General features: G+C 38.8%; 2 protein-coding genes across 7 annotated transcripts in view; one reads left to right on the top strand and one right to left on the bottom strand.

Annotated features, from left to right (window-relative positions):
- PRP4K (pre-mRNA processing factor kinase PRP4K) overlaps window positions 1-1,776 on the top strand; it is a 34,579-nt gene extending 32,803 nt beyond the window's left edge. The window contains exons 15-17 of one of the 5 annotated variants that reach the window (XR_001391380.2): window positions 275-552; window positions 880-1,014; window positions 1,524-1,776. Coding sequence is in view for 1 of the 5 variants with exons in the window: in XM_004432155.3 (XP_004432212.1) it covers window positions 275-478 (204 nt within the window). In the remaining 4 variants the exon portion in view is untranslated. Of the gene's footprint in view, window positions 1-274 lie in introns of all 5 variants that reach the window. The other 4 variants (XR_001391373.2, XR_001391378.2, XR_015553934.1 and 1 more) reach the window with 4 other exon arrangements.
- Window positions 1,777-9,471: 7,695 nt separating this feature from the next.
- On the bottom strand, window positions 9,472-17,898 carry FAM217A (family with sequence similarity 217 member A). 2 transcript variants are annotated; one of them, XM_087437938.1, is made up of 7 exons: window positions 17,526-17,898; window positions 16,410-16,497; window positions 14,675-14,759; window positions 14,512-14,525; window positions 13,789-13,863; window positions 13,629-13,696; window positions 9,472-10,989 (listed from the first exon to the last, which is right to left on the bottom strand). In XM_087437938.1, the coding sequence occupies exons 2-7, from the start codon at window positions 16,470-16,472 to the stop codon at window positions 9,780-9,782; spliced, it is 1,515 nt and encodes a 504-aa protein (XP_087294064.1). In that variant the 5' UTR covers window positions 16,473-16,497; window positions 17,526-17,898; the 3' UTR covers window positions 9,472-9,779. The 2 variants fall into 2 exon arrangements, with proteins under 2 accessions (XP_087294064.1, XP_087294063.1); XM_087437937.1 differs by lacking the exon at window positions 14,512-14,525 and having other exon boundaries at window positions 17,526-17,636.
- Window positions 17,899-19,119: the final 1,221 nt, after the last annotated feature.

Here is a 19,119-nt window from a genome sequence, read left to right on the forward strand (position 1 = left end):
TTTTCATTTTGATCTTTTTACAAAATTAAATTACAGAATGATGTTTAAAAAAAACTATCATAGCTAAATTAGGGTTGACTTTTTTCATTTAAGTTTTTTGATTGCTTCTTGAAAAGATGTGGAGGCTAGAGAAAGCCATGTAGAAGTTTTAAATGAGTAGATGATGGTTTATATATTCTTACATATTAATATTTTTGAAAGACAAAAAGTCTGATTTAAATTATATATATTTAATATCTTACTTAGAGATATGCATTTTTAAAATTATTTTTAGGAGAAAGTTACTGTCATGAGCACCATTAATCCAACTAAGGACCTGTTGGCTGACTTGATTGGGTGCCAGCGACTTCCTGAAGACCAACGTAAAAAAGTACACCAGCTAAAGGACTTGTTGGACCAGATCCTGATGTTGGACCCAGCTAAACGAATTAGCATCAACCAGGCCCTACAGCATGCCTTCATCCAGGAAAAAATTTAAACGAGATGAAGAAGCTCCAAGGGTTTGAGTAATTAAATACAAAGACTGAAGAAATTTCACAGCAGTTTATTAATGTATATAAACTTATAAGTATTTCTCCAGCAAATTTGAGGAAGCATGATATATTTGAATTAGCACCAAGGGTGATATTTCTTTTAGAAATGTTAGTTAATCTGTTGTGTCTTATGTGAAATTTCATTGTAGAACTGTTTTAATTGCCAAGACTGCACAAAATTACAGTGCTAATGTATATTGTTGCAGTTCACATAAAAGACAAAAGCATCTGTTATAAAACAAGTAGTAATACTGGGTGGTTGATTTATTTTTAGCAGACTTGGCTTCATTTTGGTCTTCAAATAAAATGGCCAGCATAAATGCTGTTTATATTCACGTTTTCCTAGGTGTGTGTGTGCAGGCCACAGCAGCATGCCCTTGGTGTAGTCAGTGCCGAAAGGGGTCTGTTCCTTCTTGAGCCTGCCTGCAGGGATGGTCTCCTCTTTTAAAGCAGGTTGTGTACAACATTCAGTACACTGAAGGTAAGCTAAACCATCAACATCACTGGTGTTTTAAGATATTATTTTATTGGAACAATTGACAAATGAGGGATATTAGCTTTGTGGCAGAATTCCCTGCATGTGTGGTAACTGATCTTGTTTTATTTTTTGGCATTGCAACTGTGGCATAGTTACAGTTTCTGTTCTGTTCATCACATTTAAAATTTGAAGAGTATGCGCTTGATGGATAGAGCGCCTTCAGTGTACTGTTTCTTATTAACTTTAATTTTTTTAAATCAACTTGCTATAGACTTTATATACATTTTGTTAAATACAGTTCCTAGTGACATAGAAACAATGCGTAGTTTTCATTTACTAATTACAAATGTTGAGGCCTAATTCTGAAAGTCCTCATATTTAAAAATTAGATGACATAATGAAATTTTTAACTATTTGTATGTCATTTTTGAAAGTGTACTGCTTTATGGTAAAAGTGTTTTTCATTTGTTCCTTGTTTTCATTATTTGTGATCATGTTGTCTTTCAATACAGGCATAAACCTTCCACTCTTGAACAAAGCAGCTGCTTTTTAAAAGCGGTAATTGCTCCTTTACCTTTTATTTCTTTTGTAAATGAAACTTTTCTTTAAGAATGTGACTTTAAAGTGTTGTCTATTGCATAAAACAGTTGACACTCACTTATTGTAAAGTGAAGATTGTTCTACTGCATGTGAAGTGGACCATGCAGATTTCTGTATGTTCTCAGTATGCATCACTAGATAATAAAGTCTTTTGTGAACAAGGCATTTGTAGCCATTTTTAAAAGTTTTTTGTCTTCAGTGCTGGTAAGTCAGGTAAACCATAGTTAAAAGCAATCTTTGTTTCTCCCTTTAAGTCTTTAGCTAAAAGAATTGTTAAAGATGTAAACCTAGCCAGAAGTTTATCATTTTATTAATAATTAGGATCCTAATTATTTCATCAAAAAAAATCCTACGAATAGTGTCAGCTTTCAGTATAGTGAGATAATTCCTGTAGGTTATGGGGTGTAATTCAGGATTTAACTAATGTTTCTGCTATTTTCTCACTTTTCCTTTTGATGGTGCGGAAAGAGAAAAAAGGAAAACGGGGCTCAGGCCATTCACCGCCTTCTCCAAGGGGTCTGATTTGCTGAGACACCAGCTTCACCTTCTTAACAAGGTTATTTCTGACAGCATGTGTAGATAAACATTTAGCAACAATTTAAAACAAAATCATGTAAATCAGCTTGGTTTCCAACACAAAGGTATTTGCATTTTTAACATGGTAGAAGAGAATTTTCAGAAATGTATGTAATCTTTTCTGTTTGGGTGTTAAAATTAATGCTTGTCTCCCTGAGGAATGTGAAAAATAATCAGATTTTACGGGTTTAAATAATATTTTAAAATTGTAAATGGGATTTTCTTATTCACCCAGGCACCTAATTACAACAAGCATGCACATTTTGGTGCATTCAAGAATGGAAAATCAGAATAGCAGCATTCTTCTGGTGGGTTTTGCTCCATTTAAAGACATGAAATGAACTGCAGCCAGGAAGGTGATAGATGCTATAATAAGCCAACTTTGAATCTACACCCCGTCTCTTCACGGTTTAGACTTAAAAAGTAAATACAAGGTGGTTTTCATCTTCAGGTAGAGTGAAGCCTTGTAAATAAGGCGTCACAGGTGCAGCTTTTCTACCTTAATGCAATGGGTAGTGATTGTCCCACCATGATTTACTTCATTTTGGTGATAATATGCTGCATATTCAAGTCTCTTGTAGTTATTTTCACTCAAAATAGTTAACATTTTGATGCTTCTTGTGATTATCATGGCTTCATTTTATGTAATTATTTAAGTAAGTTAACTCCCACTAGAAACAGTTCATCTTATGCCTTCAAAACTATTACATATTCTTTAACAAACAAAGTTGCTTGTTACTTGTTCTTTGTGTTTTAGGTGCAGTTCAGTGGAAGATGATGACAACCAGAAGACATGAGCTAAGGTTTCTGTCTATAAAAGATTTTAAAAAAAAGACTCCTCCATTTAATTTTTGTCTGATTTTTTAGTTTTCAGCATTATGATTTGGGTTTCATTAATGTTTGGTACTTAGAATATTGGTGCTGTGGTGCTGTTCGTCTGTAAAGTGCTTGTTTTATCATGCTTCCTGCCTCTCCCTGCTCCTTCCTCCCCTAAAATAAAAATAGTGGTCAAATTTAGTGATAGAAAAGACTCTTAGATGATGAGATTCCACATAACATATGGTTGTCAAAATTGGTTCCTAAGGATGGTTAGAAAAACAGCAACCACCTAAATAGCATACATCAAAAAGTAGTCTTTAGGTATCTTATCTTCTTGGCAGATGCAAAAGAATAGAAACTTGAATTTTAAGAACAGTATTCAGCTCCTTTAGTACTCTCTTCTCCAACTTACCCTTTAGTAACTTGTTCTTAACAAGCGCTCCAGTCATGGTCTCAAAATAGACAAAATATTCAGAGCCATTGTCAGTTTTTCTTCTTAAGAGAAATAAGAGGTGATACTGGAGATCTTTGATATTCCCAAATTTAGCATTCCTAAATTTATCTATTTGAAAGGAACTCTGTAAACTATCTTTATATACCTATACATGATTTTATTTGAATTTGTAATTTTGCTGAGGCAGAAATTTGGAACTCTGCAAGCTCTCTGTTAGATTGAGGTCATTTAGTGAATAATCCTTAACAAACCTGCATTCATGTTTCAGAGCAGCTGTATAGTTTTCAAATACAACTATCTCGTGAATTTTTTGCTGTATGACACTTTATGGCAAAATGATATCAAATGATTGTCAGACTTCAGGGTTCATAAGTCTTGGGACATAGCCCTCATCTTATGATGTCATAGTTCTTTCTGCAGTTGGGAGAATAGTTGAGAGCTAGAAAACAAACATTTGAACACTGTTCTCTAGGTAGACCTTACACTCAAAGATTATCAGAAATTAGGTTGGAATTTTGAGGTTGGGAAGGGAGCATCTTGTCGTAAATGTTAAGACCCTCCCGGTGTTTGTCTTCGCCCACAAATCCTCTATAATAGCATCCTGTTTCTCTCCCCAGTGCCTAGTTCATTGCACTCTACTTCTTTCTCAAAATAATTCTGCCTTTTAAAATAATATAAATTTTTTCTTTGCCATTATAATTACCACTTTTTTCCCTAACAAAAACAAATACTCAAGACATTTTTACAATATGAAAAAATTAAATAATGTTTTATGGTACGTAGTAGAGGCAGTGAAATGAAATGTTCTCAGATTTGTTCCCTATTTCATTCCTCCTACTATGCTTTACCTGTACTTTATCATCATTTTGTAGCAGAACTCTAGCTGGTGAGGTATAAATAAAATCTCGAAATCAAGGAATCACATATCTCAAAATTTAGGCCAAGCAGTTAAAGAATGCCGTTTTAAATGTTAGAGATAGGAAAGAAGCCAGATATTCAAATGCGTAATTTCCTCCGTTAGTTATAATGACATCATTAGAAATTGGGCTTCATAAAGTGTTTCTTTCTTCATAGTATCCTGATTCAACCATATATTCAACATGAATTTTATCATTCTCCCAGATGGAATGTCCTCCTTATAGAAATGTTCACTACAAACTCATCTGTGTTTTTTACATATCAATAATGTACACTAAATTGACTTTTAAAATGTTTTCCAATTATTTTGATAGATATCATGGCATCTTTAATTTTTCTTCTCGTTCTATGTGTAGGGTAAGGGACTGTTCTTCTGAAGAATCTTTCCATTTAGTGATCAAGATATGGAAGCTAAGCTCTGAAAATAATATGTCTGAATTATTCATAGTATCATTTGAATTGTAACTTGAATTTTAGCAGCAATGTCCCCAGTCGACTTACTGGGAAAACTTAATAAAATATGTCTCTTGTTACCATGTTGTCTCCTGATTTTTCCTTTGCTTGAGTTTGGTATTTTACATTTAGTTTTAAGTTAAAAAACACCATTTCTTACTTGATATTTCTTAGATGCTGTGTCACTGATGTTCATAGGTAGGCTTTGAAAGTGTTCTGTGCCCAAATATGATTGGGAACTGCTGGGTTAAATTCAGGTATTTACTTTAAAAGTTCTTAGAAGACATCTGATGCTTTATGAATCGCAGTGAAGAAAGGTGTGGAGGGAAGTTGACCAACTACTGGGCAGAATCTGCCCTTGCACAGAACCTGCAGCTTGGAAACAGCCAATCTAAGGTGATCGTCCTTACAAACACCAAAACATTTTCTAAGCCAGTAAGTACAGAGCACACACCAAAGGGTGTTGTATTTATCTTCTTGTTACATATATTTCTGATTTGGTTTTCCTAGTAATAGAAACATGATAAGTAATGAGATAGTTGGTTCATTGCAGATGAGGAGCCTGACGAATACTGGATGGACTCTTATCCTCAGTCTACCTGCTATTTATTTTCTTCTCTTAAGGAAATATCTTCAGCTTTTAAAAACAGTGAATAAGATACTTATGAGGAACAGGGAGGTTGTGTGAATCTTGAGCACGTGCAAAGCAGGATTGGAGGATGGGGTGACAGTGCCATCCGCCCGGTTGGAGCTACCTGCCACCAAATGGCCGGCACAAGCTAGTTTGGTCAAGTCCTGGTTTTTATAAGAAAATGAGCCAAATGGCAGAGGCTCTGGATAGCCTTCTTGAAAAGGCGCCGGTTGTAGTTTTCTACTTGGGTTTAAGAGGATTAAGAGCTCCAGGTTCTGTCTAAAGTGACTGACTGTCAAGGGTCCTGAGATCCTGTGTTTATTAGGAGAAGTATGCAGGGTGTACTGAGGACAGGAGGGGCTTGCTGCAAGCTGTTTCAAGAGAGATTTTTTTACATGTGCTTTCTATTAACTGATGGGCAAGTCAAAATCTACCTCAGTTAAGATCCAAAAAGGAGCAAGAAAAAGTATCAGTACTGGAGAGTTAAACGTGAGAATTGATGAGCAAGCCAGGAAGCTAAGTTGATAATTTCCTGAACAGAATTTATGTGTTATAAACTTTGCCAAATGTTTCTTCAAAAATAAGTGGTATAAGTTGGCTTCTAACAGGTCTGAAAAATAGCCAAATCTAAATTTGTTTAGAATTAGTCCCCTTCTCCCCAACGGTGAGTTTTTCTTCACCGAATTCATATGTATTGACTGTTTGAACCAAGTCTTTTACCTCATCATGCTAGAAGATGAACTTGAGATGGCTACATCGACTTCTGCATACCACTTCTGGCCTCATTTTAGGGACTCAGTTTAAACACAGAAGAATCCCAGCAACTGTATTTTTACTAAGTGATCAGGACGTGTTAAAATTATTAGTCCCTTTGCCTCATAATTGGAATCAGCAATGCTGCTAATGCATTTTTTACATAATTACACTTAAAGCAATTTTGGACTCAAAAATTACCTGGGAGGTGTTTCAGTAGCTCCTGTTTTTAGGTCTAATGGCATCCTAAATAAAGTAACCTGGACATGTTTCCAATAAGAAATTTGCCCTTAATTCTTGCTAAGACATTAAAAGCTCAGAATCAACCCCCCTCCCACCCCCCTTCAAAGGAACTGAAGCAGTCCTTTAGTGCAGGAATCCTTTTCGTGGAACCCCTGTCAGACTGATGCTGTATTACCTCTACCTCTAAAATGCTCTTACCTACCTCCTGTTTCCCATCTCCCACGTCCACTTCCACACTTGATCTTACTGAAAACCAGGGTTTGTGTCTTCATTACTCCATACCATGTCGCCGGTGCCTGGTACATGCCTTGTGAGAAGTAAGACATTAATCTATGTATAGAGTTGTTACTCCAGTGATGGCTGACTCAGTGCTGTGGCAGCTGGTTCCATTCAGTCTGGCCCCCTGTGTCATTCCTATTTTCCCCAATATATTTTTTGAATTTGTCAGGCACTTTACTCACAATCCTCACATTATTATAGGTATTCTACCCACCTTACAAATTAGGAAAGTGACGAACAGAGAAGTTAAGGAAACTGCCTGATGTGTTAGAGCTGTTGAGTGGCAGAGCCTGGGTTTGACTTCAGACAGTCTGGCTATGGAGGCGGTGCTTATAACTACTATGTCGTGTATAACAATCCTCAATGATGGATCAAGTCCATTCCTTAAATACTTTGAAGGGTGGCTACTACACGCCAGGCAACGATTGTCCGGGATGCAGTCAGTGGTGAACAAAGCAGGCATGTCCCGTCCTGAAGGTTTTATGAATAAAAATTACATTATTACAGCCCCAAAGGAAAGGGTATAAAATCCAAACAGGTAAAAAAAGAAATGAGAATGAGTACAAAGAGCTGGTAAATAAGTTTCAAGACTTGTTAGAATTCAGGAGGGCCGGCCCGTGGCTTAGCGGTTAAGTGCGTGCGCTCTGCCACTGGCGGCCTGGGCCCGGATTCCAGGCGTGCACCGACGCACCTCTTCTCCGGCCATGCTGAGGCTGCGTCCCACACACAGCAACTAGAAGGATGTGCAACTATGACATACAACTATCTACTGGGGCTTTGGGTGGGGGGGGAAGGCAGGAGCAACAAGAAAGATCATTGTAAGTTGGAACTGAGTAAAAACAAGTCCATTTTTTATTAATTCTATGAAAGGGATGTTATACCACTTTGGATAGTGACACTAAGTGTATGGGATTTAGGTAAAATTCTATTATAAGGGATCTTGAACAGTTTATTTTCTATTGCTGCGTTGATATGGTTCCAGAAAATTCTTTGAAATTAACCTAAAAACTAAGCATACTCTCTTTGACCCCTGCCTTTAAGAAAACTATTTGAGCCTTTATTCTTTTACTGAAGGTAGAATAGAGGAAACTTAAGCTACAGTTGCTGTCTTCAACATTTATTTGAATTGTCCTTTAATTCATCTCACCCATCCCTAATTCAAATATTCCATCTTATTTGGGAGGATGGACTGCCTTTGTGTGTGGGGGGGGGGGGTAGGGAGAGGCTTTTTACTTTTCATTTTTACTTTTGGGTAATGTTTGAAGTTTTAATCGTGTGTTATTTTTTTAATTTTTAAGAAAAACTAATTTGAATTTACCAACCAGCCACTAAAACCAAAGCACACTACGCCCCAAAATATCCAAACTCAGATCTAGGCATGTTACATTGTTTTTCCTTTACAATGCTTTTCCAAGTGTGAGCCGAGAACCACCTGGATTAAAATCACCTGGGATGCTTGTTTATACTGTAGGTCCCTGGGCCCCACTCCCAAAGACTCTGGTGCCATAGGCCTGCGACAGAACCCGGGACTGTACTTGTTTCCCTGATCTTTACGTGCAGTAAAGTGCGTTGATCACATAGTTTCCCTTTTCACCAGTTAATGAGTTAAGCTTTAGCTGCTTGAGTTTCAAAAAGCCAGAGTTAAGACTTCCAGCAACGAAGAGCCTTGGGGAAAAATTCCATTAACATGAGATTTTGGCGGCTCTGTGGACAGTGATCTTTCTTTTCCCATTTTTCCTTTGACATTTTAAAACTATTACATCCTAGTGAAAGAGGGTTGTTTCATGTCTAAACCTGTAGTTAGGCCCCAAAGAGACTGATCTTGCTTTCATGTGTATGACAAAGGGCCTGGGAAAGGGAAACTTTATAAGGATTCATAGGAGGACAGGACCTAAAGGATCTTATATATTAATTTAACAAAACAGCAACTTCTTGAGCTTTTAATGGCCAAGCAAATACCAAAAGGATAGGTCAAAATGATCGACAAAGGAGATTTGTGGAGTTGGAAAGAGAAAGAAAAAAAGGTACTGTTAGCGCTGCCTAAATAGCTATAATAGCTATAGCCAAGGGTTAGCTTAAGTTAGCATAAGGGAAGCCATCTTGTAGAGGGGAACCATGTTGGAACTACAAATGACGCTGATCCACAAGACACCCCCTTGCTGAGTCAGCAATGCTTTAGTTTGCACGTAGCTTGGATAAGTCCATACCTGCTTGTGAGCAATATGCATGCTCTGCTACTTTCTCAGCCTCGGCTTGTACACAGACCTCCCTATTGCTATAAGGAAGTAACTTTGTTCTTTAAGTTCTCCCAGGAATGTAATGACATCCAGAAAGGAGCCCTATGCTGGCATCCATCACTGGTGACAAGGAAAAGGGATGATCTGGTGTCTCAAGGACTACAACACCAGATGGTCACATTCCGAGACCCCCTCTTTTCAGCCCATTTGCCCTATATAACTGCTTCAAAATTTTGTAGTTTTAAGATAGTTCTTTAAGGACACTAGTCCGCCATCTTCCCCCTTGCTAGCAAGCTGTAATAACAATAAAAGACCCTTTCTCTCCTACCACCTTGCCTCTGGACTGTTGGCTTGTCTTTGCAGCAAGTAGAGGACCCCTATTTGGCGGTGACAGTACCAGAGTGGGAAAAACTAAAATCACTGATAGAGGTAACTGCACTCTTATGACTGTATAATAGAACATAGTAAAAGAATCGCCAAAGCAGCAATAAGTCTATTATACCATTTATTGATGATAGAATTATACTGGGAAAACAATCACAACAAAAGAACAATCTTTTGAATAGAATAGTTTACTAAGTGAAACATTTCTTTGAAACATAACATGCAAAAGATTGTCAAATACGTCAGTTTGGAAGCCCCTGGATTTACATTAGACCTCTCAGTGGACTGTCACAAGTCCCACTCCATATCACACCAAGGAATTGTCATGTGTTTTTAGTACCTGTATCTTGGAATGATGAACCATATTTTAGCCACGCTTCTTGGAATAGATTTGCTCACATTGAGATGTATGAAAGAAAAGTTATTTTGGGTCAGTGGATGAGCAGTTATCCTTAGCTATAAATGAAGGCGACAAACAGTTTAGCTTCTGAATATAGAATGGTCTGTTCAATACTATGGTTTTTCGGTAAAGTTTCTTTTTGGTGCTTGGTGCCTTAATTTCTTCTCTCTGATTTTCGGGAAAAGACAGAGGTATAGGTGAAACTGGTATTGGAGACCTAGGTGGCAGACATCTTGTGGAGACCATTTTAACCAGTAAGTGAGTTGTTTGGGCATTAGCAGGCTTGGTTGAGAGTTCTTGGCATGGATTTAAAATGGAGCTTTTGGGATTTTTAAAGTCATCATAAGTTGCAATCAATTGTTTTGTGGTGGATGGACTTTTTAGAGATAGTGGTCTAGAATTCCATTTATATTTGCCAGCATGGCTCCAATTCCACTTTGAAGCATTTTGTTCACACTTAAAAGAACCAGAATTGTTTCTTCTTTTTTCTCGACTTTTATCTACACAACTTGTCTGAAGACTCAGAGAGTCAGAAAGTTTTGGCTGTCTCATTTTGGGTATAGCTTTGGAGGAAGAGGGTCGTTCAGTAACTGCTGGAGTACAGAAGGTAGTTTGTAGTCTTGGCCTCTCTTTTTGTATAGTCACATGTTGTAATCTTTCCATTTGCAGTAAACGAGTTATCAAATGTTCAGTAGAGCTTTCTGGAGGTTCCACTGTTGCTTTCCAATTTTCAGACTTTGAGAGAGCTAATCTGTGCAAGTCCAGAGTATTGAAAGGAGGAGGGAGAAAATCAGGATATGGAAATACTTCACTTGGTTCCTCTATGAAAGATCCTTCAACATTTTCTGTTGTTTCTGGCTTTAAGTTCAGGTCCATCTTTTTAAAATAGCTGAGTAAAGTATCATTTGCTTTTTCATTTTCTGATAAATCACTTTCATCTGTTAAATTTTCTTCCACACTGCTGTTTCGATATTTCAAATTCCAATTTGGAGCAGATAAAGTTTCACTATTGTTGTTTTCTATAGTTGAACATAAATTAATATGAGGCTCAGTTCTGTCCTTAAAAAAGTTTCCATCAGCATGGGGCCAGCTGAGACCTAATGGCACCTGCAGTCCAGGGTGAGAACCAACTTGCTTATCAGCAGAAGCACTTGTTAGTGAGTGGTGCAGAGTAAAGAGCCTTATGGGACTATTGGTAAAGCCAGTTTCCACTGAAGATTTTTGGAGAGCCCTGAAATGATTTAATTAATAAATGGTTTGTTGTCTAGAATTAAAATGCTATTAAAATGATAACGAATAAGTAATCTTTATCAAAGATTGGTTAATGTTTAGTTCCCAATGGCTTATCTATCTATCTGTAACAGAAATATGTTAATTTCCAAATATGCTCTAATTATACACAACTATATGCATTTTTTTAAAGTATAGATTAAAATATCAACTGGTTATCCCTTTGTGCATGCACAGGTGACTAGATCATTATTAGTTAGCCACATTATGGCTAACTGTGGCTATGAATGGCCACTAGGTTAAAAGTGGCTTATTATATCTATTTGCCTATGAATATATTGTACATGCAATGATGATGTCTGAAAAGGAAGCTGTCCAACTCCAACTGAAATTATCGTGAAATGTTTATTGACTCAGAATTAGATAAAAGGAAACTCTTACAGAACGTAGTCAGGTTACTTAATAAAGCCTTCTAGTTTAGCCATTGTGATTTTTACAAATTATTCTAACAAAAAAGGAAGCAAAACAATGTCTATCAAGCAAAAATTCTCCCAGATAGAGTGCATAATAATTTTCATCTGATGGTGCTCTTTTATTTTAGGAGTAATATTTCTACTCCTAAAATATTATTTTATTTTAAAATAAAACATTTTATTTTAAAATACTTTTATTTTAAAATTAAAACTGTTATTTGTTATTAATATATTTTAAAGTATTATTTTAAAATAAAATATTATTCTGCCCTATATAACTGCAGTTACATTATTATTTTAAAATAATTATTTTTAAATAAGTATTATTATTTTTAAATAAAAACTGCAAAAAAGCCAGGCCACAGAATACTGAGTTTATAGTTAGCTTTTTTTAAAAGCTTACTAGAAATACTGACATTGAAAGATTTGATGCATTAACTGAACATATATAGTCTCATTATCTTTTTGCTTCTTTTAAAGCCAGTTTACATTAAAAATAGCAAAGTAATCTTGAAGGATTTTGAAAAATACTTTAATTTCCACAGAAAATGGTAAAAATGTATTCATTTGGCTAAATATTAGGTATACTGACTTGCGTTTGAAAAACCATAGGAAAATCACTTTAAATCTACAATTGATAACAGACACAATCCATATAAGACAGTAAAAAAAGCATGGAATCTGGAGGCAGAAGACCTAGATTAGAACCTGTTCGCTGCCAGTGAGCAAAATGGAAATGACAATCCCTACCTTGGAGGTGCTCTGGGAAGCAAGACAATTATATGAACGTACTTTGTAAAATGTGAAACGCTAAATGAAAGTTATCATTACTTTTATTCTCTTTACTTGTTGATGGTATATTGAGGAGAAAAATCTCAGGAATAAAATATTCCATTGATAGCACGCTTCCAACTCTACAACATTGTTAGGCCTTCCAAGTATTAACAGCAAATACCTATCAAACAGGTTATTCTGTTCAGTCCTCATAACAACCCCACACGACAGGCACTTTTATTTTCTACCTTTTAGGGATAAGGAACCTGAGGCACAGACTGGGTGAGGTCATGCATCTAGCAAGTGGGGTGGAGCTGGGATTTAAACCCAGGTAGTGGGAGCCCCTGTCTGTGATCCTAGCCACTGCTTCTCCTGACTCAATTCATGTTGGCTCTTCTGTCAGCCAGGTAAAATTCAGTGCACTTCATTTATCTCTTACCTTGAAATCCCTGTTCCCAGCTGAGTTCCTCCTAGTAAAGTAGCCTTCCCTATCCCCGTCAGCACCGACATTCCCTCAAGACAGGAGTCACCACAATCCGCCTAGCACTGCTTGGCTTCCCCCTTGAATTTCAGCATTAGGTGAGCTTTATCCTGAACCTCACAGAGTCTAACCCTCTGACTAGGAGAGAGCTGCTATCAAGTGAGCCACCCTATTGTCAATACTAGGTACAAAAGAGAGGCACAGACCTCAGGACCTCCATTAAATACTACACTGGATGTAAAAGTGACACATAGCAGTGTTTAATAAATGCTAATTTCCAAATAATAGTAACCTGCATTTTTAAGAAGCATTCTAGTTGGTTCTAATGTACTCTAAAGTTTAAGAACCAAAAAATAAGAATTCAAACCCAAGGAAGGTCTGAGAATCAACACACTGCAGTGGTTATGAGCATGAATCAGGCTACTTTTACATCCTGGTCCTACCATTCATTAATTGTACAACTTCAGGCAAGTTATTTAACTTGTCACCCTGCCTCAGCGTCCTCAGCTGTAAAATAAGGATGGTGATAACAGTACCTACCTTATAGGATTGTTTTGTTGTCAGGATTAAATGAGTTAATACATGTAAGGGATTAAAATTGTTCCTGGCACAAGGAGTATGACTTTGCTATCACAGTTCCTTTTCCCTTCAATGAGAAGTCCAAACTCCATCCATCAAAACCCTCACTGTAAGGGCACAGTAACCTCTTAATTTCCCGTATGCTGATTATCTCTGGGGTGTTTGCCAGCCACTTCCTATTTTAAGGTGAGTTTCTATAATTTCTCACTATTTGCACACAATCCTTTTTTCTTCTGTTTTTTTTTTTTTGTCCTTGTATTTCAGATGCGTGTTTAATTGTATTCAAATTTATTTAATTAATTTAGGGCTTTACAAAAATAAATATTGTCTCACCTGTTCTCCGTGGTACTTCCTTCGTTAAGAGGATAACTCCATAACTGAAATATCCCTTGTTTACTATTCTGATAACAGAAAAATCATGGACAACATTTTAGTAACTGCATGCATTTTTTTAAAAAATAATACTTTAAGAATGCGATAAACAAAATCCCACCTGTGTTCTTTTGTGAGCATGGTCTGACAAATTAAGATCTAGCATCAGTTGCTCTACTGGAATTTCCAAATGGTCCTATAAAGCAGCAGCAGAATTTTAAATACAATGTATCTCTGTTCCCTACTCTTGTTCTAAAAATGTATGGTTCTTGTTTTAACAAAGGAATATATAGTTCTAGCCAAGAAATATATAGTAAAGTTTTATGATACTCCCTTATATACATATAGATATCATTTGTTTTTACTTCAGCAGGAATTAGTATGATCTGTTATAAATACCAACTAAACAGTGTTAACTAATGAGCCTTGGATATCATTTTCTTGATTTTACTAACAGTTAAGTATTTTATATTTTGATCAAAAAAGGAAAAATGAAAGATTAATTTTCTCACTACTTCAAAACAAAATATTAACCGTTTCAACTGCTTCAAGATATCTTAAGGCTGAGACTACTTCCCTTTTGGGAATGACTAGAAAACACCATATTCACTACAATTTTAATTTCCACTTATAGTACTGTTATATTGAAAAAACTTAATATAATACAATATTAATTTAATGACCCATTTGCAGCCCTGTAAAATAGTAAAGGCTTTGACTTGTTTGAAGAATTCTACAGAAATTTAAAGTTTAACTTTGAGGGAAGAAATTTTTTTTAAAGAATACATATATAATTTTAAAATAGCATTTTATGAATTATTTAAAACCAAATATTTATCCTTACCTTGTTAATTTTGCCTGAAAGAATGTATATGAAAAAAATGACAATTAAGTTACATAAAACTGATTATATTAAAAACAAATCCCCTTTACTGTGTTAATTCATACGACACATATGAATACAAATTTTCAGACCAGTATAAACATGCACATCTAGGGTTTCTTACCACCTGCTGCACTATCCCTTCCAGGTGGGAGGTTTCTGTTTTCAGGAACAGGTACTTCTGAATCCAAATTCCAGTGAGATAAATTCTAAAACAACATTTGTTTCAGGATAAACTTAATGTTAAGAAAATCTTAGGAGCTCTAGTACGTGACTTGACACGTCCTTCGGGTCAAGTATGACAAAAGGCACACAGTTTCACGACCCCTCCCTCCTCTAAGGATACCATCAGCATTTGTGAGGAGCAAACAGTGTTCTCATAGCAAACCATTACCAGCTTGATAACACCTATTAGGAAATGGAAAGGCTTTTACAATAATTTATGGTTTCATTCTCATTTTCTTAAAAATAATGGCACACAGGTTTTCAAAATTGATTTAAAAAATATAACAAAACATCCAGTTCGGTGTGTCCCTGGTACACGATGGCACATTCACCCAATTTCTGTATCTGAGTACCAGATCTGAAGCCTATAAAGTCCAGCAACCAAAGAAAATTCTCGAATCCTCACACTACACTCAACGCTGACCAGCCCACTACTCACTCCGGGCTCCAGATGCTGAGAAACACTCCAGAAATATTCAAAAGAAAGACAAAAAATGAATAGGAAAAGGTACTAATATCTACTGACTATTTATGTTCCAGACATTGTGCTGAGTGCTGTGGGGAAAAAATGTGAGGAGTGTGTAGGAGAGAATTATAACTTATCCTGGAAAAGGGAAAGTGAAGAGGTGATTAGTTGATTATAATTTTTTAGGAATGAATTTAGTTGTTTTCTATCTCAAATGAGAAAATCCTTCATAAATTACACTTTCAGCAACATACAAATGAAATGTTAGGTAGTGTTAGGTATTATCTCCCCACACAGAAGGAACAGAAATAAGCTTAAATACAATATGAGGATTTAAGGATCCACAAGGAAGTTATCTCCTGATACGAAGGATAGTTGAACATTGGAAGGTAGGCTGCAGGTTATCTTTCTCTGGAGGTTTTTGAAAAATAAAAATTCTCTGCTTTCTGAGATAATATGTATTAGGACTAGTCTCTACATGAGAATCGCCTGGGGAGCTTTTTAAAAATAATAGGTGAAAAAAATACTATAGATTCCGATTCAGTAGGCTGAGGGCAAGGCCCAGTGATTTGTACTTTTAAAACCTCCCTGACAGATTCTCAACCTTCTTTCAGCTACGTATGTAATCCTGGTACACTAATGTACAAAATAACACGTGAGAGAAATATCCTTAAATTAATGAGGTAAAGGGAAGCTGACGAAAACTGTGCTGTTGAGATCATACAATAAAAATCATGTCACCAAATTGTCAACTGGTAAGGAAGACTCTCAACTACACAAGAAGTCAGCTAGACTGCAAACTCCTTACAGGCTGGGAATTGGTTCTACTTTTTGATATCCTACCTGCCTTACCAATGTTTTTCACAAAATATGTGCGAGCAAATAAAAAAGGTCAACACTGCCTGATTGGTCGAGGTAGCATCTTTAACTAAATCCAATAGCAATTAGAAACATTTTGAGATTTTGAGAGAAGCTGGTTATCTTTTCCTTTGTTAAAAGAAATAAAAATTTTCCAGTTGATATTCCAAGTGTGCCAAGAGGAAAACTCAGCACAAACTGCTCACAAAGAGAAAGCAGCAGGGATCTCAGCAGTAAGAGTCAACAGCAGTCAGGTCTTCCCAGTGGGAGCTGCTGCCCAGACGCTCAGGTTCAACAGCCTCCGCCATACCTCATGAGAGATGCTGGACACACGCAGGCTGGGGCTGCAGTGCTCACCATTTCTTCTCCCCATTTGGCTCCTCTGTTTCCTTAAAATCCTAAACACGTTGTGGGAAAGGCACATTTATGGGTAAGGTACAACACTGATTTAAAAGAAAGCATGAGTTTTGGCTCCCCATCTAAAGGAGGTTAAGAAAATGCTTACAAAGCAGGAGAAACGGACTATGAGAGCAGGGTGGGGGTAACCATATAAAATCAACCAGAAACAAGCGGCAAGCTAAGCAAAAAAAGAGGGCTTAGATAAAAGCAAATCGGAAGATCTAACTGACAGAAGATTAGGAAATTAAGGTCTGAGGTGAAAAGGAAGATATCGGATAGGGAGATAAAACACAAATTAGAAAAAATAAGGTGAGCTATCCGGAACTTATAAAACAGGGCCATGAACTCTGCTTTCAATCATTCAAAACAGGTGCTCCATTTGAAAGCGGGATTAACCTTACATACAGGCAGAGCGAGCACCCCATGCGTGTTTCAGACACACTAAAAGGCCCACAGGACCAAACACTATTTTCCACACCAAATTATCATGCTATCTAAGCCCACCACTGTTTAAGGTAGAAGTATTAGAGAACATAAGATAACAAGCAATCACTGGATTAAAGTACGGCTATCTGGAAAGAATCACAAATTAAAGCCACTCCAATAATCAGTATATTTGCTAATCATTTACAATTTATTGTCTCCTAGAGGGAAAGGTGTATCCTGAACTTCAGATAAGTTTTGAATCAGTAAGTATTAATCCACCTGCTCTATGCCGGGCACGGGGATGGAAGAACGAAGGAGGAAGAAGGTTGCTGAGTAGGTGGCGCTGCCTGGGCCGGCCAGGTGTGTGCGACCGAGGAGGGCATCGGGGGCCTGGAAAAGGCGCCCGCCCTGGAGGAGGGGCCCGGGGACGATGAGGCCTTTGCGGGGGGACTGCTTGTCACAAAGGGCTGGAGAGCGGGGCGGGGGGTCGGGAGGGAGGTGCGGGCGGGAGGCGCGGAGCCCGGGTGCGAGCGCCCCCCTCCCGGGCGGTGGGCGGCCCGCGGGCAGCGCGGGGCGAGGGGACAGCGGGCCCGGCTCTTACCCCGCGGCGCCGCAGGCCCACGTGTCGTCCCCGCCGTCATCTCCGCGGGGCGCGGGCCCCTCCGCGTGCGCGCCCTCCGGCTCGGCCTTCCTGCGGCGGGAGGACACGGAGGGCAGCGGGAGCCGCCCGGGGAGGTCAGCCCCGCCTGAGGCTGCGGCGCCGCGGGCCTCCTCGGCGCCCGGTCGCCCGGCAACGCCCACCGAGCGGGGCCCCGCCGCGGCCTCGAGTTCCACCGTGCGCGCCGGGCCTCGGGGGCTGCGGGCCCGGCGGCGGCCGCCCGGGCCCGGAGCCTCTTGCGGGTCCCCTGGCCCCCAGGCCCGCGGGACGGGCCACGCCGCCGGGGGGCGGGGGGGGCCGCGGCTCCTGCCCTTGCGCCCCTCCCGGCCTCCTCGGGGGCGGCCTCGCGCCCTCGGCCATCACGGGGGAGGGCCGCCGCGGCTCCGCACGCCCGGGGTCACGGCCTCGGCGCCCCACCAACCCGACGGCGCCCGGCTCTCCCGGGCCCCGGGGTCCTGGCCTTGACCCCCTGCGACGCGCCGAGGGCCCCGCGTGGCGCCCAGTGGGCCCCTGGCACCCAGGGCCTGGCCCGCTGGCTTCTACCCCATCTCCTGCTCGGATAAAGCCGGGAGGGCTGCCCTGTAGGAGGCTCCACTGAGCTCGATATATGTATATGCGTGGATATACGTGGAGGTCTGTCTATGCTTATAATAGGTAACGTGTTAAATAATTAGAATGGCAGAAGGAAGGTATCCCTGCTGAGAGCAAGGCTTCTCTGGTCAGTTTCAGGTCAGTCATTGGTCTTACAATGGGAAGAACACAAGGTGATCTTCTCTGTCTAGGACACATTTAGATCGTGGGAGGCCAATTTTGGCCTCCAAATGGGATCTCTTACATCACTTCCATGAAATAAGTGTGTGGTGGGGAGGAGAAGAAGGAATACATATATATGGGTACGTATAGAATATGGCTATATTATACGAAATGTCAAAATTGACTTGAGTGGAGCTATTTTAAGATGGAGTCGGAGCTGCCTTTCCAGAGAAACTGCCTTGCTGTCTTGAACCTTGGACTGGGCCAAAAGGCCGACTGTTTTACGAGCAATTGTTTGAGAAGTCGGCAGAATGCACATCCCTATCGCAAAGACTGAGGATTGTGGACTTTCTGAAGATAGAATCAATAGTCAATCAGTGTTTAGCCAAGACTAGCTTCTGCCTCCAACTCCAATTAAAATTCTTTGTAATACAACCTCCCTTCTTTGCCTTTAACAGCCCCTGACTTTTACTCCCTCTCAGGACACTATTTAGTTTTCTACCTGAGTCTGTGCTCTCTGAATTGCAATTGTTTAATCCCGAATAAACGTTTTGCCGCTTATACTGCCTTCTGTTTTTGTAGGTTGACAATAATGTAAGTAAATATGTAAGTGAATATTTGTGACTGCAATATACGTGTATATGTAAGTAAAGGAATACTAAAAATGATTGTCAGATATATTCCTTATAATGCAGCATTACATAATGCTTTATAGTAGAGCATTGACATTTGAGGAAGAAATTTTTGCAATCCTTTGCTGATACTATTGCATTCTGTTGGGCTG

This window comes from Ceratotherium simum, chromosome 13 (genome assembly GCF_057802395.1).
Source record: "Ceratotherium simum simum isolate JZ-2026a chromosome 13, ASM5780239v1, whole genome shotgun sequence".
Taxonomy (NCBI): domain Eukaryota; kingdom Metazoa; phylum Chordata; class Mammalia; order Perissodactyla; family Rhinocerotidae; genus Ceratotherium; species Ceratotherium simum.

Excerpts from the sequence above, each read along its gene's own strand:
- FAM217A (XM_087437938.1), bottom strand. The coding sequence starts at position 16,472 with ATGGGGAGAAGAAATGGTGAGCACTGCAGCCCCAGCCTGCGTGTGTCC. Across the intron at positions 14,760-16,409 it reads TGTCCAGCATCTCTCATGAG|AATTTATCTCACTGGAATTT; the intron begins GTATGGCGGAGG and ends ATGTTGTTTTAG. Across the intron at positions 10,990-13,628 it reads GGAAGTACCACGGAGAACAG|GGCTCTCCAAAAATCTTCAG; the intron begins GTGAGACAATAT and ends AAATCATTTCAG.